Source organism: Geotrypetes seraphini, chromosome 4, assembly GCF_902459505.1.
Source record: "Geotrypetes seraphini chromosome 4, aGeoSer1.1, whole genome shotgun sequence".
NCBI classification, from domain to species: Eukaryota; Metazoa; Chordata; class Amphibia; order Gymnophiona; family Dermophiidae; genus Geotrypetes; species Geotrypetes seraphini.
In genome coordinates, this window is record NC_047087.1 from 244,846,957 (window position 1) to 244,867,860 (window position 20,904).

At 42.3% G+C, this 20,904-nt stretch overlaps 1 protein-coding gene across 2 annotated transcripts in view; it reads right to left on the minus strand.

Moving 5' to 3' along the window:
• Positions 1-20,904, minus strand: part of ARID5B (AT-rich interaction domain 5B) — a 317,531-nt gene that overhangs the window by 87,705 nt on the left and 208,922 nt on the right. The window contains exons 1-2 of one of the 2 annotated variants that reach the window (XM_033940670.1): positions 8,197-8,474; positions 6,499-6,611 (exon numbers count right to left, since the gene is read on the minus strand). In XM_033940670.1, coding sequence (XP_033796561.1) covers positions 6,499-6,611; positions 8,197-8,224 — 141 coding nt within the window. In that variant the 5' untranslated portion in view covers positions 8,225-8,474. Of the gene's footprint in view, positions 1-6,498; positions 6,612-8,196; positions 8,475-20,904 lie in introns of those variants that run through there. The other variant, XM_033940669.1, reaches the window with a different exon arrangement.

Consider the following 20,904-nt stretch of genomic DNA (forward strand, 5'->3'; position numbering starts at 1 on the left):
CTAGGTGTTTGGGATCTGGGTTGGCCACTGTTGGAAACAGGATTCTGGGCTTGATGGACCTTTGGTCTGTCCCAGTATGGCAATTCTTGTTTTGGGTATTTTTTTTTCCTGCGCATAGCAAAGAGCCGGAACTTTAAATGACAGAAGTAACATAGAAACATGATGGCGGATAAAGGCCAAATGGCCCTTCCAGTCTGCCCATCTGCAGTAATCATTATCTCTTCCTCTCTCTAAGAGGTCCGACATGAACATTCCCACACTTTCTTGAATTCAAACACAGTCTTTGTCTCCACCACCTCATCCAGGAGACTGTTCCACACATCTACCACCCTTTCTGTAAAAAAGCATTTCCTTAGATTACTCCTATGTCCTCTCATTTCAGAGCTTCCTTTCAAATGAAAGAGACTACCAATGCGCACTTATGCCACGTAGGTACAGTGGAACCTTGGTTTACGAGCATAATTCGTTCCAGAAGCATGCTCGTAAACCAAATTGCTCGTATATCAAAGCAAGTTTCCCAATAGGAAGTAAGGGAAACTGCTTTGATTGGTTCCACCTCCTCCCCCCCCCCAACGAGGCTACCGGCGCTGCTCCATTCTCCCCCCCCTTGAGAAATCCGACGCTGTTCCAAACCCCCTCCCCGTGATCCAGCTTCCCCTCCCTGCGAACCGGCATCCCCCCTCCACCGCCATCCTACTTTCCCCCCTCCCGAGCAGTCAATGACACCCTTTACCTGACTTGGCACCAGTGCCGGTGCCCGAAGATCCTCCCTCTTCTGCCGCAGCTGGGCAGTGCGTCGGAGATCCTCCTTCTTCTGGGCTGGGCTGGCTTTGAGCATTTGCGCATGCTCAAAGCCTTCTGGTCTCGCTCTCTCCGAGATTGAGAGCGAAACCAGAAGGCTTTGAGCATGCGCAAATGCTCAAAGCCAGTCCAGCCCAGCTCAGACCAGAAGGAGGATCTCCGACGCACCACCCAGCCCAGGCCGCGCCAGAAGAGGGAGGATCTTCGGGCACCGGCACTGGTGCCAAGTCGGGTAAAGGGTGTCATTGACTGCTCGGGGGGTGGGGGGGGGGGAAGTAGGATCGCGGTGGAGGGGGGCAACGTGAGCGGGGGGGATGCCGGATCGCTGGGGGGGGGGGGGGCGCTCGTAAAGCGAGGCAAGCTCGGTTTAAGAGGCACCAAGTTTGCGAATGTTTTGCTCGTCTTGCAAAACACTCGCAAACTGGTGCACTCGTAAACCGAGGTACCACTGTATTTGAACGTCTCTATCATATCTCCCCTCTCCTGCCTTTCCTCCAAAGTATTCATATTGAAATCTTTAAGTTTGTTCACATACTGTACACCTTATGACGAACACCACGCACCATTTTAGTAGCCTTTCTCTGAACTGACTCCATCCTTTTTATATCTTTTTGAAGATGCGGTCTCCAGAATTGCACACAATATTCTATATGAGGTCTCACCAGAGTCTTATACAGGGGCATCAATACCTTCCTTTTTACTACTGGCCATACCTCTTCCTATGCACCCTAGCATTTTTCTAGCTTTCACCATCACCTTATCAATCTGTCGTCACATCACATACAATCATACCCAAGTCCTGCTTTATGTGCACATACGTTCTTCACTCCCTCGGTTCATGAGAATGTATCTGAAGAAAATGAAAAGTACCAGCACACATCTGTTCATACTGTTCTGTGCATAAATACGAGCCTCACATAAATTTTATGCGCAAAAATATTTTAAGAGGTTGATATTTACAGTATGGTCAGACCAAAACGTGCAGATGTGTGCTGCCGCCTTTGTTTTCTTTGGTCATGGGCACAACAGAGGTGTAGCCAGCCCTCCAATTTTTTTTAGGGGAAGGCCTAGGGGTGGCAACCTATTTTTCCTCTCCCCCTCCTCCTGTATGTATTAAACATACATCTGCTGGTGGGGATGCCGCCAGCCAAAGAAATGCAGTGCATGAGCTACTCCCCACCTCCTTGCACAGTTTCTGTTATGCAAAAGTCAGTGGCATGCCTCCAGCTACTGACGCAAAAACTCTCTGAGCATGCTCAGCTCTTGTGCAAACTTGACATGTGTGAGAAGTCTCGGCATCAGTGGCAGGAGGCACGCTGATGACTTCTGCTTTACAGAAGCGGTGCAAGGAGGCAGGGAATGACTTGGGCACTGCATTTCTTTGTCTGACGGGGCTTAGGCATGCTTGCCATTCATTTAATGCATGTCTGGAGGGGGCCTGAGCCTAAAGTAGGAAGGCCTAGGCCCCCCTTGGTTACATCATTGCACAATAAGATACTCGAAAAACTGAACTGCTGTGTGTATGTATCCAACAAGCTTCCCCCAATTACTACACAAATTCTGCACACTTTAAATTTACATCTGTTTGCTATATATTTTCATGTATCTCATGGTAAAAGCCACATGCTCAGCCATCAGTGTGCGGCTCTATCATGTGGCTTTCCGCATCGGCTCTAGAACCTATGAATAAAACAATTTCAATACACTTATTAATAAAAATCAGTTACACATGTATAAGTACACCATCCATTTCTATGGATACTGATTCGGCATAATTGATATTTGCTGAAAGTGAGCTCTGAAATGTGGATCTTTTAAATCAGCTGAAGTAATGTCTTCTCCTTAACTGTACAGTATATTCAACTTTCATGATATATTAATTCAAGCCTGAGGAAGTCTCTTTCTACCCTCACACTCTGGTTTCCAGCAAGCTGGAAAATTGTCATTGTTGCACGACCAGAGGTCCTTGACTGGCTTCTAATGGCAAGTTACTTGGTTTATCTCAGGATGTACAATGTAAATAATGTAATAGCATTTCCCTGCCTTTCAAACACCACTTTAATAAGCTTTCAAATATATTCTGACTCAACTAATACAACAGCTGGACAGATTTGTTCTCTGCCCACATATGACTTACACTAGCAGACAATGGAGGTTATTTTAGAAGTATCTATGTCATAATTAGATTGTAAGCACTTTCGAGCAGAGATCGTCTCTTGCGTATTTAATGTACAGCGCTGTGTGCATCTGGTAGCACTTTAGAAATAATAAATAGTAGAAGCATCTATACTTGGAAATAGTGACATTTACATGTGTAGACTGCAGATACATGTAAACGGTGATGTCATCATTTATACATGCATATGTATTAGAACAGCGGTCTCAAACTCATGGCCCGTGGGCCGCATACAGCCCCCCAGGTACTATTTAGCGGTGTCAGGTCAAAAGCGCACCGGGACAAAGGCACGCCCAGACAATTGAGCGCAGCGCGGAGGCGCGCGCCGCTCTAAATTATTGTTTTTAGAGCTCCGACGGGGGGCCAACCCCCCCACTTTACTTAATAGACATCGCTCCGTGTTGTGGGGGGCGTTGTGGGGGGTGTGGGGAGTTGTAACCCCCCACATTTTACTAAAAACTTAACTTTTTCCCTGTTTTTAGGGAAAAAGTTCAGTTTACAGTAAAATGTGGAGGGTTACAACCCCCCAAACCCCCCATAATGCCGGCGCAATGTCTATTAAGTAAACTGGGGGGGTTCCCCAACAAAAACCCCCGTCGGAGCCCCTGAAAACTGTAATTTTGTGCGGCACATGCCTCCGCGCTGCGCTCAATTGTCGGCGCGTGCTTTTGTCTTTCACGCCGTTTTCTATGAACCCTATTTAGCAACTGCGATGATCGAGTGTTTAGTTTCTGGCAGATTCCCTTGCTGCAGTTATTTTTCCTTCAAAGCCGTGGGACAGCTTCTACGGAACAGTTTATTTCCGACTGGCATTTTTATCCGCTTATCTTTACCATAGGACTTCATAGGGACCCCTGAAGAAGACATTCTGTCGAAACATAGAATGTGTTGGGTCCAGGGTCCAAAGCTTTTCAGCGGACTGCGTCCTAGAGATTTTTATGTGATTTGCCAAGTTTTAATATTATTTTAATATTAATAAAGTCCATCTCAGGAACATCATTTCTCCACTGGAGCATTTACCACGCCGGCTTGCGCTAAAAGCCTCTAGTGCAGCTTGATAAAACGGACCCTAAGTCATGAATTTGGAAATACCATTACAAAAGACAGCGACCCCATTTCTTATTTCATCCTACAGAAGCCTTATAATAATGTTTTGAAACTCCCCCTGAATTGACCTCAAATTTTTGACGCTGACCAATAAGATGCCAAAGTACGTAAAGTGAAGAACTGGCAGGTCATTCCTTGGGTAATATCCTGATGCCATCCGCTGGTTAACTTTTCCAGTATTTAAGCACAAGTACATTTTTCTTGAACAGTGAGAAGAGTTTTTGTATAAATGTCATCCAATATATTATTGTGACAGGGAACAGAAAATTTAAGACTAGAAGACACCAATTGCCATTGGGTCTGGCTGGTTGTCCTTCTCTGTTTATACAGTCTCTGAGAGTTTTCTCTCCTGATGAAGCATTTTGCGAAATCCAGATCAGGAGGGTCACTTCACAGGGAAGTGTATTACATTACATTACATTACATTACATTAGGGATTTCTATTCCGCCATTACCTTGCGGTTCAAGGCGGATTACAAAAGGTTAGTTTAAGGACAGAATTACAATGAATTACAGAATTACCGAATTACAGAATTACAAAGGTTAGTTTAAAGACAGAATTACAATGAATTACAGAATTACCGAATTACAGAATTACAGAATTACATGAATTATAATGAGTAGCTAGAGAGGTAGGATGTAGATCTTAAGGGCTTTTAGAGGTCGTGTTGTTATTGCTGTTTTAGGAATTTCTTGAAGAGTGTGGTTTTTATTTCTTTTCTGAACGTCTTATAGTCTGGGGTGGTCATCAGAAGGTTGGAGATCTGGTTGTCTAGTCTTGCAGCTTGAGTGGCTAGGAGGCCGTCATGTAGTTTTGTTCTTTTTACTTCTTTGGATGGGGGGGGTATGAATGGGGAGTGCGTTTTTCTGTGTCTGGTATTGGTTGCTTGGATGAGGCGATTGTTCAGGTATGATGGACTGTCTCCGTGTAGGGTTTTAAATAATATGCAGTAGAATTTGAATTGGATTCTTTCTTGGATTGGGAGCCAGTGTGAGTTGATGAAGGCCTCAGTGATGTGGTCGTGTTTTTTCAATGAATAGACGAGTCTTAAGGCTGTATTTTGGATTGTTTGGAGTTGTCTTATCGTAGTTGCCGGACATGGGAGGAAGAGTATGTTACAGTAGTCCAATATACCTAGTATTAGGGATTGTACTATAAGTAGGAATTGTGTACTTTCAAAGAATTTTCGGACTTGTCTCAGGTTTCTCATGATTGCGAATGATTTTTGCGTTGTTTTGTTTATTTGCGGTTGCATAGTGCAGCATCTGTCTATGGTCATGCCAAGTAGTTTTATGGTTGTTTGGATGGGATATTTGGTTGCGTTTATGTCTAGGATGGTTGTGGTTTGGATCTTGTCATTTTCTAGGAGGATGAATTTGGTTTTGTCTTGGTTGAGTTTAAGTTTGTGATTTTCCATCCAGGTTGTGACTGCTTCCAGTGTTTGGTGAAGTTCGTCTGTCATGGTAGGTTTAGAATGATCGTATGGGATGAGGATGGTGATGTCATCCGCATAGCTATAGGATGTTATGCCTAGATTATCCAGATGAGTTCCTAGAGAGGCAGTGTATAGATTGAAGAGGGTGGGGGATAGTGGAGATCCTTGTGGTACGCCGCAGGGGTTTGACCAGGATTCTGATTTTTTTTTGTTTGATTTTACACTGTAGGTTCTGAGTTTTAGGAATCCTTCGAACCAGGAGTATACTTTGTCTGAGATGCCTATTGCATCTAAGATCTGTAGAAGGATGTTGTGGTCTACTAGGTCGAATGCCGCTGATAGGTCCAGTTGTATGAGTAGCATTTTTTTCCCTGTACTAAGTTGTTGTCTGACGGTATCCATGAGGGAGCCTAGTAATGTCTCTGTGCTGAAGTTTGTTCTGAATCCTGATTGCATGGGGTGGAGTAGGTTATGGTCTTCTATGTAATTGGTGAGGAGTTTGGCTACTAGGCCTTCTGGTATAACAGCATACAAGGGGTAGCAAATAGTGGCAGAAATAGAATAACACCGCCGATAAGGCAAAGATAAGTATCTTGGCTTTATTTGAAGGTTTTGGGCGGTATGAGACTTCTGGAGTGCTATGATGATCCCATGAGCCACTGTTGTTTGAACCCATTGAGCATGTAGGTGGTTGGTATGAGCACTTCACATAAAATTTTTTATTTGTATATTTGATGATTATGCTTTGTAATGCACACTCTGCAATAAATCGTTAGAGAAGCCTACTTTCAGTGAACCATAAACTTCCTTCTCTGCATTGAATGTAATGTTACAGCTTTAAAAGAGAGTTCCTAAGCAGGTCCTTTGTGTTTGGTTTCATAGTCGGGTTTTTTTTTTTAAAAGGCTAAGCTATGCTTAAACAGAAACATGTATCCATACGAGAAAATGTTGTGCAATGATTCCTATTCAGTGATTTACCTTGGCAACAGCTTTCCCATCCAAATTACTGCAGGAATCTTTAACACCATGTAGCGATTCTTTCCGCTGTGGGCATGGTTTCTTCTTCCGTGGTCTGCCTTTGAGATTCGGGGCTAGAAATAAATCCAAAGTATTGGCAATTAGGTTTATCATTTTCTTCCTAAAATTATGCATTTGTTCCTTTAAATATTGCAGACCTTAAAAAGCTCATTTCACGTATTCTATTCACTCAGACCTTCGAGGCAGTCAAGCAATGTCTGCGTAGACATATATTACTGATTATTTTTTTCTGAATTTAGTGATCTCTTGTTAGATATCTTTATATAGAAAGACAGATATAGCGGTCTGCTGATGGGCATACATCAAATAACCAGCTAATAAACTCATGTGCTATTCTACATCCTGCCTTGCAACACATTCCAGTCTATTTTTAAATGCAGTTCATAATTGTTACAAAAGATAGCGGCTCACAAAGATTCTGACAGAAATAAATGCATCATTGTAAGGAATAAAAGCTGTATTACAGCACATTCAGATAAAAGCTCTACCTTTGCTTAAGCGATGCTTCATGAACTTTGAAACACGAGCAACAACCTGGTAACGTTTTAACTTGTTTTATGTTTTAAGGATGTTTGTTTTTTTTATTGTATGCTATCAAACTCTGCAGGACAGATTTAGATATTAACCTACTATTTCAAAAAAACCAATGCATCATTATTGCAAGTAATTTTTTTCCGGTAGACACCTTGAGGTAGTAAACATGATTTACGGCTCTCCACTTTATCACACACTCAAATATTTACACATCTGTTCGACAGATCTAATAGCTTTAAAATTAGTCATCAGCACTGTCCCAGTGCTGTACTTTTTAAGCAGATTTCCAAAGTTGCATAAAGAGGACCCATAGCAAGACCAAAGAAAAAGTTCTGTTTTTTCCCCCCAGTTACATAAGGATGTAATGTAATGTAATGTAATGTATTTCTTATATACCGCTACATCCGTTAGGTTCTAAGCGGTTTAAAGAAAATATACATTAAGATTAGAAATAAGAAAGGTACTTGAAAAATTCCCTTACTGTCCCGAAGGCTCACAATCTAACTAAAGTACCTGGATATGAGAGCAGTCTAGCAATTAGGGACCGATATTATCATGCCACCTCATAGTCTACATTTAGTTTCCTTTCATCAGTCTCCATGTCCTCTAATTCTTTCCACTTAGAGGAGAGCAGCACACATTTACGAAAAAGGAAAAAAAATAAAAAATCACCAGTGCATTGACAGAAGGCACAATAAAACAATTTCTTTACAGACACTTCTCCGACCACAGACCTTTCCAACATCCCTGGCTTGTCTCTTACCTCACTGCTGTCACGCTGGGACCCAGCCACAGTTTACATTTTAATCGCTTTACTAACACGATTTGGCACCGGTTCGTACAGTTTGGCGAACTGTTCTGCCTCTACTGTACTCGCAAAACCGTCAGCCTCTTGGTTCGCCCGGAAGGCAGGCAGCCCCCCCCCCCCCCCGTGCGTTTTTCCTCAGAAAAGCTGGAGCCAACAGAGCCCCAAAACGAGAGGCACGAGCACACGCTGCCCGCTAAAAGTTTGTCCTCGCGGACCCTGGCCGCTTAGCCGAGGAAAACATACAGAGAGAGAGAGAGAGAGAGCGAGAACCCCCCTCCACAGAGAAAGATGTTTACCCATTGCAGCCGACGACCGCCGTCTCATGTACAGCGGTATTCACCAAGGCTGCGCAGCACGTGCCAAGCCATCGCATCCCTGGGAGTCTCGAGCTCGGCGCGGACGGCAGCTTCGCACCAAATGAGGCCGCCGACGATCTGCCGCGTGCTTACGACTCCCCTCCCCCCCCCCCTCGCTCCAGTGCATTACTTCGATAAACAGAGATTGTGTTGGTGACTAGCACGAGCGCGGGAGTAGAGGGGGGGGGGGACTTTCGGCTGCTTTGCCCTGCTCTCGCGCGCTCTCTCTCTCCCTTCTTAGGGCAGTCGGTGATTTCATCCTACAATTGCTCTCTTCATTCTGACCTCTTGCACTGCGTTGTTAGCGGGCTGCAGTTCACAGTTCCTTGAATCTGACACCACGGCCGAGACCAGAGCCAAGCCGTAAAGCATCTCCTTTCAGGAAAGGCACCGCGGTGAAAGCAGAAGTCCTCTGATTTATGACAACTGCCGTGAAGGATACAAACTTTCATGTCCCCCCGATAGACGTCACACATTTTCATTCAATGCACTAAAACCTGCAACGTGAAATGGAAGCCGACGCACGACAGAACTACTGGCACAAGGATTTCTGGTAGCAGAATAAAATCTCTCTCTATAATTTCATTAATATGACATCTATAAAGTAGCTGCGGCAGGGACTATTTGTAGACAACCACTATAGGGCAGTGTGAGCTTCTCAGTGTTTATTTATTTTTTGTTCTTTCCAACCTACTGGGAATAGGAAAGAATTATTTTTAAAAAGGGGGGAGGGCAAGAATATCTGTCTACTTGAGTGCAAAATAATTCAAAAAAAATTTAAGGGAATGGGGCAGGGGGTGAGGACTGCCCCATGCACCGTCTCGATGGGGGCACCAGCATCTCCCCACCCCACACACACCATTCCTCCCCACACCCTGTAGCTCTGTAGATATTCCCCCAGCACGAGCATTTTCTCCTGCCTGTTGCTCACGTTGGCCTGGAAGTGACATCAGAGGGAAACCCAACGCTGGTGCGAGCAGCATGCTGGAGAAGCCACTTGCGCTGGTGAGATTTACAGAGGTACTTGGGGAGAAGGGAGAGCATGAGTGTGGAATGGGGGGCAGGAAGAGGCAGGGGCACGGAAGGGGAGAGGAGGGCAAGGGGGCACCACCTACCCTCACTACACCACTGCTTCTGCAACAGTCCTACTATTCCTCAAGCTACCCTGACCCAGAACTAGTGTAACGGTAATAGATGCTTTAGGCAAGTCTTCAGCCCTACCCCTCCAAAAAAAAAATTAACCTGCAACTCCCCCAATTAAACACAAATTTTATAAAAATGCATGTTAAGGTTATGTACTGATGTTCGTTGAGTTTGAGAGGCTGTTAGGTTCTACTGTTTTGCTTCCTCTATAGCTAGTCTCTGTTGCCCCCAAGAAGCTGCCACCTTAGGTAACCACCTATTCTTGCCTAATGGTTGGGCCAGCTATGCGCTGACACCCCCTTAAAAAAATACTGAAATACCACCCCCCCAGCTACCCCTACAAATACAAGCAGTGCACACACAGGACATACGACAGAGATACGCAAATGCAGAGTTTGGAAATACTATGATGAGTCATGCTCTATATAATTTCCCCGTTTGTTAGTATTATTGAACGTGATGTGGAGGTGCATTTTCGATAGGAAGTCTAAGTCCGACTTTGGACGTTTTGAGAAAAATGTCCAAAAATCGGGGGGAGAAAATGTCCATTTTCAATCCAAGAAGATGTCTATCTTTTTTTCCGAAAATGGCACAATTAGATGTTTTGTCCAGCTAGATGTCTAATTTTTTTTTACCATTATAAAAAAAAAAAAAGTAAAAAGTTCCAAAACAAGCTATTTGCTTGTAGGAGGGGCCAGCATTTTTAATGGCTGACCACACAGACATGCCAGCAGAGCAAAGGGACATCCTAGGGGGGCACTTTTGTGAACTTTACGTTAAGGGTGCCAGGTACACATTTCACTATAATCCCTGTACACTACATATGGTGAGCCCCCCAAAACCTATTGTACCCATCTACCATCCCAATAGTCCTTATGCCTGAAGGTGTCAACTATATGGCAGTACAGTGGTTTTTTGGTGGACTCACACTTTCCACCAGAAGTGTACCAGTTAAGGTGGCATACAGGCCTGGGTCCTCTTCTCTGCAGTCCACTACAATGACCACCAGGCTACTCCAGAGACCTGCTTGCAGCTCTACTGTACCAGGACTGGCCATAGTATCTGCAGCTGTTATAGAGACAGATATGCACTTTTTCATGCAAATTTTGGGGGGGAGGGAGGGGGTCAGTGACCACTGGTGGAGTGTATGTGGGTCATATTTTCATCCTTCTAGTTGTCATCTGGTCAGTTTGGGTACCTTTTTGGCCTTCGTTCATTTTAAAAACAGATCTAGCCCATAACGTCCAAATTGTGCCCTGGACATTTTGTAAAATGTTTGATTAATCGTTGTAAAACATACAAGTGCTAAGCTTGCCCCAATTCCACCCAAAACACACCTCTAACATGCCCCCTTAAGATTTAGACGCACTGGAGACAAAACCACCAGAAGGTCAGTTTTGAAAATGCCCACTTGGACATTTTGACTAGTAGGATGACCAAGTGCCTGTTTATGCCATCTTTTGGACATCTATCTTTTTTGAAAATGAGCCCCATACTGTACTTGTGAGATGTACGCATTGTAGTCCCAGAATAATCTGGCATCACTTATAATGCACTCAAGGGCTGCACACTTTTTTTTGTTGTTGTTACATGATACTGTAGACCTGATGTGGAGGTGGATGTTTAGGAAGGATTTATCAATCGGAATTGAGATATTCAAGTCGGGACCATCTCAAGTGCCACTAGTACGTTAGAATCACAATCAAAATCTCCAACACAACTGCTATAGATACCACAAAAAAGCAGAACAAATCAATATGTTCTCACAGGGGACTTCCTGCCCTATTTATGCACATTGAATGATTCATAAATATTAAATATCACAGTTCACTTGAACACTTATTAATTGTTCTGAGCACACATGAGGTGTCCAGTCAGTGATGGTGTGCAGGTGAATGGGTTTTTTTCTTGCTTTCCAGTTGTGTCAAGCACTGGAGAATCTTCTCCCTTCACTGACCCCTCACACTGAGGACACCTCGCTTTACAAATTAATTAATTACTTGTAGTTTTTGTGGAATGTGTTTATATGCGCATGTGAGTCCCCTGTGAGAACCTCTTGACTAGTATTTTAGAAGCACTTTTTGGGGGATAGTCTGTATAGAGGAGAATTGTGTTGAGGGCTTTAGTGCTGGTGATATTATACATTGTTTGATGGGATTTTCTATCTATGCTGATCAAGAGTTAGAAAATCACATCAAACAATGTATATCACCACAAAAAAGAGAATTAAAATTAAATTACATAAAAAAGAAAATAAAAAAAGAAGAGGATTTTCTGATGAAGAGTGTTTGAAAAAAAATATGGATATATTGAAGTTTATCTACTGGTTATATGTAACAGGGACATCCATTTTTAATCATAAATATCTAAACTATGAATAGGGGTCACATGGTAATAAACATGCATGTTCTTACGCAGTTACATACACATATACTGTATGTGGTGGGAACATAAACATTTAGACACAAAAAATGTTTCTGGAGTTTTTTTTCTAAGCTGTCACAGAGTCCAATATCCCTTGCCAGTTTCGCTTTTGGGAGGAGGGACATGAAGCACTGGGGGATTAAGGAGTAACCCTTCTCTAATTCATCTAAATGGGGCACTCTTCACTTTGAGCACTTTTCTAAAACCAAGACGTTTCGCATAGTACGTGTAAATCCAGACGCTGAACTTTTGAGACACAGACAGATGTGCATTTCTCTTCTGAAATGGTAAATGCATGTTTATTCTTTAGCCCAGATCACAACCCCTTACCATATGCATTTTATATGTATATATTCTGGCTTTATAAAATAGATATTTAAGGTAGGGGGAATTCATCAACAGGTGCTACCACATTAGCATACACTAAACAATTAGCACACGCTAAATGCTAAAGACACCCATAGGAATATAATGGGCTTCTTTAACATTTAGTGAGCGATAATCACTAGATATTTATGCAATATAAACATCTAAAATGCAAATGGTACTCCTAAAATAAGCTCCATAATGCTGATTCACTTATAACATGATCAAACATCTTGGACCCCAACATATTACCAGTGGTAGGGAACTCCAGTCCTCGAGAGCCGTATTCCAGTTGGGTTTTCAGGATTTCCCCAGTGAATATGCATGAGATAATAATAATAATAACTTTATTCTTCTATACCGCCACAATCTTGCGACTTCTAGGCGGTTTACAATCAAGAGTGCTGGACATTCAGCGAAATACAATAATAGATATTCAGAGGAAATACAGAGATCAGAGATCTATTTGCATGCACTGCTTTCAATGCATATTCATTGGGGAAATCCTGAAAACCCGACTGGAATACGGCTCTCGAGGACCGGAGTTCCCTACCCCTGTATTATACAAACGTCTTCATAGGTTTTGTCCAAATTGTTCAGTTGTAGCTAATTCGTTCTGGTCACAGTCATTGACTGACACAAGCAAAACCTTTTTCTTTTCTTTAATCAAATTTATACCTAACCATTAAGGCAATTTTTTGTGTTAAAAGTTCTTGCAAGATCAGAAAGGAAGCAGGAGAGGGAACAGAGAGGTTGATATTTTGAAGAATCAAGCCAGTACTGGTACTCTAAACTGGGTGATAGGTACAATGTTGTCAAGGGCAACAAGTTGACACTGGATACACAGTCTGATTAGCAACTGTGCCGTTATTCAAGCCACTGGACAAGCGTTATTACTGTAGCGTGACTGTGTTCTGCACTGGATTTACTGTGATCATACATTCCCCATTCCACAACAGAGAATTAATTATTTTAGGGCAAAATAATACAAGCTACGTACGTAGTAATATCCTTACACTAGACCTTAGCCCATTTTTATCTGTTTGTTATAAACATAAAACCAGATGTTTCCATTAAGAGTATATTGTTTTCTAGAATGTGGAAACTTTCCACAGGATGGCAGAACTGAGTAATGGCTGCAGGCCAACATAATTGTTTGAAACATACAAAACATTTTGAAAAGACTATATTAGATCCAAGTTTATCTTTACAATTGGATTTCAGTTTTTGAAACTTGAATTAAGTTTCCTTGAAAATAAAAACAAGACCCGCCTCCCCCCACCGCAAAAAACCCACAACAGACTTCACAGAACCCTGAATTTTTGCTGTAAAACCTTTGAGCCAAGTAATTAAGGACGCAGAAAATTCTACTCAGCAAGGTTCAGTGGTCTCACTGACGCACCATGGAAAAATGAGATCCATAAGGTACAGCTGTGCATAAAATAAATTCTGTGTGGAATGAATGGAATGTCTAATGAGCAGCGATGGCAATGGTATTTTTTTTTGCTGCTTTCAATTGCAGATACTTTAAAACTTAGGTTTAAGTACTTTTAAGTTTTAAAGAACATCCATTCTAGCTATTAGGTTTACTGCATTCTTTCAAGGGTTATGCAGTCTAATGAAAGAATAGTCTTTATTTACAGAATGGAATAGTATGATCAGGCTTGGTAAATGCCATCAAATTATTTACCAGTTAAATAATTCAGCTCTAGGTAGACCATAGAAGTGATGAACTCAAACTCAGGGGTCTCGAGGAAGGCTTCTCAAACTGCTACAATGACCGTGAAAACACAAAAATAGCTATGAGAATTTGTCTCGGAAATGACTTCCATCCAGTTCTTAGCCTTGGATGGGTAAAGAGAGGGGAAAATAGAGATATAAAGTTTGTACACTTCTCCCTCCATATTTGCGGTTTCAGCAATCGCAGTTTCGATTATTCACGTTTTTTAGCTTGCTGCTCCTCCCCCAAATTACATCAGCTTGCATAGAGAAATCACTGATTCCTAGCGTTTACAGAGAAAATCGCTGATTACCAGCACTTTCTTCACCGTGTTTTGCCTCTCCTTGAGGAACAGGCCAGGTCTCCCACCATGTTATTCACGGTTTCATCATATTCATGATGGCTTTTAATAGAAAACAGCGAATAACATATGAAAAAGTTATTTGCGGTTTTTCTGTATTCACGGGTCTGTTAATCCCCTATCACAGCAAATACGGAGGGAGAAGTGTACTCTCTTTTGGGATAAAAAATGCTTTTGATGAACACTTGATGGCATGTACTTTGCAATAAACCATTCTGAGACCTTCTAAAAGTCTGATTTATCACTATTCCCTACAGATTCTTCCCTAGGTTAAGAGAGTAAGAAAGTGCCTCGTTAGCCTATTATATAATATGCACATGGAGGGGCATAATCAAAAGAAATGTCTAAGTCCAATTCGGATGTGTGGCGCTAGACACCCAAAGTCAGCAGTGGTAAAATGTCCATTCTTGAAAAATCTTCCCAACAATAAACACTCAAACAATAATTCGTTTTAAGGGAGTTCAGAATCCACCATTTCACACAAAATTGGTAGCTGTGGTACTCTTCATAATTCCCTTCACAGTTCTACTAGTCAATTACTTTAGTTATTCATTTTAAACTTATAAATTTAACACTGTGACTTATCTTTTCATCCTTATAGGTTCCCCTTCCCGACGCGTTTCATCAATCTTTATCAAGGTCGGGGGAACAAAGGACAAGCATAACTTGCTCCATTTCTTACTGCTGCCGGTGATCAAAGATCTTTGATCGCCGGCGGCAGTATGAAATGGAACAAGTTATGCTTGTCCTTTGTTCCCCAGACCTTGATAAAGATTGACGAAATGCGTCGGGAAGGGGAACCTATAAGGATGAAAAGGTAAGTCATAAGTTTAAAATGAATAACTAAAGTAATGACTAGTAGAACTGTGAAGAGTACCACAGCTATCAATTTCGTGTGAAATGGTGGACTCTGAACTCCCATAAAACGAATTATTGTTTGAGTGTTTATTATTGGGAACATTCTTGAAAAATACATCTAGAATATTTCTTTTTTCAAAATCATCTATCTGGACATCCATTGCTCATCCAGATTGCCAATATGTTTCTCTTTATACCACATTTTCGACCAAAAATTAATCTAAGTCCCAAATGCCTAGAACAAGACCATTTGGATGTGGAAGGGGCCAGCATTGTGATGGACTGGCCATCCAGACATGGCAACAGAGCAGTGAGGCACCTTACAGGGCACTGCTGTGAACTTCACAAAAAGGGTGCCACATAAACATCTCACCAGAACTCCCTTATAGGATATGGTGAGCCCCTCAAAACATCCCTAAAACCCACCATACCCACCTGTTAACAACCCCAATAGCCCTTATGTCTACAGGCAGCACCTATATGGCAGTACAGTAGGGTTTGGGGGGGGGGGCTGGTGGGCTCACATTTCCCACCATGAATGTAGTGGTTAGAGTGGCTTATGGCCCTGGATCCTCCTCTCTATGGTTCACTAGTCCATCCCCCAGGCTATTTAAGACACCCGTGTGCAGCTCTACTAGGCTTTCCTATACTGATGCTGATGTTCTGGAGACAGGTATGTACATTTTTATTCTGATCTTTGTGGGGGTGTGAGGTGGGATCAGTCAACACGGGGGGAGGGGGGAGGAGTGTGTGAGGAGTCTTTACTTTATCTCTGCACTGGTTATCTAGTCACTTTGGATATCTTTTGGGCACTTATACCTGTTTTTACATCGTTTAAGTCACAAAGTATAAGTTCCATCCCAGGAAGTCTCATAAAACCTTTTGATTCTTTGAGTCTAGGTCAGCCCACATCCCGCCCTAACCACTCCTCCAGATACGCCCCTTTTAGCTCTGGGTGCACAGCGGCATTCAGAGGCATAAAAAGTCCCTGGATACATCCAAACAATAGGTTTGATTATTGGCACTTCGACAACCTGTCTTTTAGGTTGTCCAAGTGCTGCCTTGGGCGGGTTTTTGGAACTGTTGAAGTTTTGATTATCAGCTTCATAGTTACCTCTGTGTTTTTATTAAATACTAGAGACTAGCAATCAAAAGGTTTGGCTTGATTTTGGCTAGATTAGAGCCACAGAAATTTTCACCTGCCCAGGAACAGGAATGATAGCATGTAAAGGACAAGTATAAATCATGACAGCCTGTGCTCTGCTCCAATTTTGTCCCCAGAACACACCTACACATGGGTTGTGTAAAAATATGAGTGTTCCTGGCATTTTACCTGCTTTAGGGCTCCTTTTACAAAGCCATGGCAGAGGTTTCTACCGCGGGCCGGCAGAGTAAATGCTCCAAGGCGACCAGCAGCCGTTTGTAGACAGCCACCGATACCAGTGGTGTTTTATAGAATCCGGGCCCTAATGTGTATTTTTGATGATCCCAGATTTTAAAGTGTGTCTCCCCCAGAATATATTCACCAGCAGCTGTTTTGCTCTCTCTGTACTTTACATGTGCTGGTTTGATATTACATCAAAACGTCAATTTTTGTAACGTTCAGAGTAGGATAGTAATGGCATAGGAAAACAGAGAGCTAATCTCTCCTCAGCAATGAGATTTGGACAAGAGAAAAAAAAAGCAGCATTCCTAATGATTTAATTTTTGAAATTAATAAAACTAGCTAAAGAAATGATTCCTTACTTTGGCTGCTGTAAGCTAAAACCATTACAACACTAGCTATGTGAGAAACCAAGAAATGACTGTATGACAAGTGTTTTCTATTTTTCATTTGAGGCAGCTAAATCACTTACCAGGACTGAACCTGCCCTGCTATCTTGCTTAACCAACCGAATAAGTAAACAGACCTATCCTGCATTACTTCCTGAAATCTATAACTTTGCAAACTCACTCTGCAATTCATATTCCGGTAGAAGTAAGGGTTAGTCAACTGTGCCCGCTCCACATTCTAGCCTCTCTGCAGATCTCTCTGATCTGCATAAATATTTCTGAATGTGCTTTCTCATCCTACCCAGGAGACTTGCTGCTTCTCATGATGGCTTTATCCTTTCCTAACTACACTTTTCATCCTCAGCCAAACTGGTCTCTACTGGGGCCATTACATAGCATTTCAGATTTCTTTCTAGTGAGTTGCTTATCCTTTCATGCCTTCATTTCCATTCAGCCCTCTTGTCTTCCTGCCCGATTTACAAGACAGATTCCCTCTTTCTGTACTTTTGATATCTTGGTAATCTTCTCAGGACAGCCAATAATTATTTTAATTAGATTATTGTCCAATATAAACAAATATTAGTTTAACACTAACAAAAAAGGTTACACCAGGTGTCAATTACTCAGAGAGATATGGACTGAGCTTTATTTCGGATATTTATATTCCTTCCTCAGGAACCCAGTATATACAATAGTCACAAGTGTTCCATACAAATTGAAGGACAAATTGAAGGACTTTTCCAACCTGTTGGCCCGTAGGTGCACAACAGGTTGGAAAAGTTAACCTGAAAAGCAGTTATTGCTAACCCAACATTCACCTGGAAGGACACACTAAATTAGGCTGTACAGAGATTGGTCAGAGGTTTAATATTATTCTACGCGTTTGTTAACAATTTTGAAGGTGGCATAGTATGTAGGGGTGCGCACTCAGAAAATGTTTGTTTCATACCGTGTCCCATAATGTGTATGGGAATTTTTGTTTTAATTGTTTTAGGTTGTTATTTTGTTAGTTGCCAATAACATGCATTTTTTTGAAAATAGTGCATCCTATGTGATTAAAAAAAAAAAAAAGGCACAAAAATGATAGAACACTGTTTGCACATGCTCAACAATTCACACGTGCAGTGGTTCCACTATCAGGGAACAGTGAGCCCTTTCTGAAATAGTGCCCCTGTTTCCACAAAGTGTATGTCTACTATTATTGGTGAACAACAAACACAAACCTCTGGATTCTATATATGTTGGCCACATTTGGGCACGGATCCCAGATCCATGCACAAAATAATTAGATCATGAGCTCCAATGATTATTGGAGTTGACAAGCACTTAATTGGTACTAATTATGATGTGTGAGTAGATTTAGCTACAGTAGAAGAGTGGATGCCTAAATTAATCCATATGCAACTCATAAGGAGGTGTGGCTATGGGAGGAGCATGGGCAGGTCAAGGGCATTCACAAGATCTAGCAACAGAGAACCACAATCAACTTGTGTGCCAGGATTTACACCAGGTTTCAGCAAGCTTAAATCCTCTAACTCAAAAGTTGGGCGTAGAAATCCATGCCAAGCGCAGACATGTCCTTGGGCCTAATTTTCAGTGCCATTTATAGACTCTGGCCCCAAACACATTTTTTTCTGCTTGTTTTCATTTTGGGGAAAAAACCCCCAACAATCATGCAATGACATAGAATGTCAATGCAAACCACTGCTTATCCCTAATAGTAAGTACATCTACAGAGATTGCAAAGGATTCAGTACAGTTGCAAGTTGACATGGGGGAAAGTGATCTTGGCAGTTCAGCAATATGAAAAGTAATACTTAACAGAAACCCCAACCAGGACAAATGCAAATTACTGCACTCAGGAAGGAAAATTCAAACAGACGATGAGGAGGAAATGACCTGGCAGAAGGTTTTTACTGCGGAAAAAGGTACAGTGGTTATAGCAAACCACAAACTGAACTCATCATGAAAATACAAAGTGGCACAAAGAAAGCTAATACTATTAATAGCAATGTGACAGATAGGCAAAAAAGGTTTAGTAGGCAAACTTTGGGAGTTAGCAGGTTAAACCACAGATTTTCAGTGCTAACCCATTAGCTATGGTAATTTTAAGGTGATTATTTAACTCATGTCAACATGGGGGGGGGGGGTGTTCCTCTTCCAATCATGTATGTTCTCACTTTCTTTCTTCACCATCCCTGGCAGTAGGCCCGGCTTAAGTTTCCTAGCAATATCCCAAGGCAAGTATCAAATCATCCCCAAATCATGCCTTGAATTAGGGCATTTTGAAGGTCCTTTGTCTAGTTTTCTATAATTCTGTCTTCTTTGACCCCCCTATACTGAACCTAAATTTATTAAAAGCTTACAAGAAATTATCTTTTTCCTTTTCTTAGATGCTGGTGTCTTCTCTGTATTCCAGGATTTGACACGTGCACCATCCCAAACCCAAAGACTCGGGGCTTCCTTTACTAAGCCGTGCTAGCGGTTTTTTAATGCACGTACCGGATTAGCGCGCGCTAGCTAAAAATCTACAGCTTGCTCAAGAGGCAGTAGCGGCTAGCGCACGCAGCAAATTAGTACGTGCTATTCCGCGTTAAGCCCTAGCACAACTTTGTAAAAGGAGCCCTTGGTTTATTTTTGATGATATACACATGCAATTATCTATGCCAGTAATTTGCACAACAGGTCATAAATCGCATTTCATATGAGCTTCTTAAGACATTACGAATCAAATTTTATTATAGAAAAATATTATGAGGAAATTATCAATTAGTCATTAACCTATAATGAATCATCTAATATTTCTGCAAAGGGTTTCCCATGCACAAGTAAATTAGTCCACAGAAGGAATAATAATTTGCTAACTTAAATAACACAGATAATATTTGCAAAAGAACATATAAACCTTCTCTTTTTATTTCATTTCATAATGGCAATAAGGGATCAAGCATAACTAAAGACTAAGATTAATTTATGATGGTTAAAATGCTCTTGGCCTCAAGCCTTGGAACCTTCCTTGTGTTATATAATAAGGAGAGTCCTCTCAATAATTTCCAAAATGTTACTCACTGTGCTGTTTTAACGGTAACTATTTTTATCCCAGGACAAGCAGGCAGCATATTCTTAACGTATGGGTGACGTCACCGACGGAGCCCCGGTACGGACACTTTTAACTAGAAAGTTCTAGTTGACCGCACCGCGCATGCGCGGGTGCCTTCCCGCTCGACGGAGGAGAGCGTGGTCCCCAGTTTCTTCATTTCCGCGGAGCGAAGAAGACGCATGTGCTTTCAATGGCTGTTGAAATTTTCTACTTTGCCTTCCCGCTCGCGTAATATTCTTCCTTTTTTGCCTTTTTCCCTTCGGGTTTCTTTTTCGTCTAAAAAAAAAAAAAAATTCTTTAATTTGTCTTTTCCTTTATTTTTCTTGCCGGCCCCGGCGGGGCCTGTTGCCAACATACAGGCCTCCGGGTTTGATTTTGCGGAGGCCGTGTTTCCATTCATGCCCCCTCAGCCGGGTTTTAAGAAGTGCCAGCGGTGTGCACACCCGATCTCTCTCACTGACCCGCACAATTGGTGCTTACAGTGCCTGGGTCCAGAGCATCGGGCTGACACCTGCACCCGCTGTGCTACTCTTAAAAAACGTACATTAAAGAATAGGCAGATCCAGCAGAACATCCTTTTTGGCACCGGATCTGCTATGGAGTCTGCCACACCATCGATGGCGCCGCTAAAGTCGGCACCGACTACCTCCACACCGCCTGATCCTTCCTCGGGGTCGATGGCGTCAGGTAAGCCGGCTAAGAAGCCTTCCACTTCCCTTGAACACCCTCCTGCCACGGCGGCGACACCGGTCCTCCCGGCATCCAGCCGACCCCGTAAACGCTCCGCCCTGATTTCGGTGAGTGCCTCGTCATCGGCCTCCTCATCGCTGGGGCGTAGAGCAGCACCTATGGTACCGAAAAAGAAAAAAAGCGGTACCGGTGCCTCCTCTGGATGACCGCATT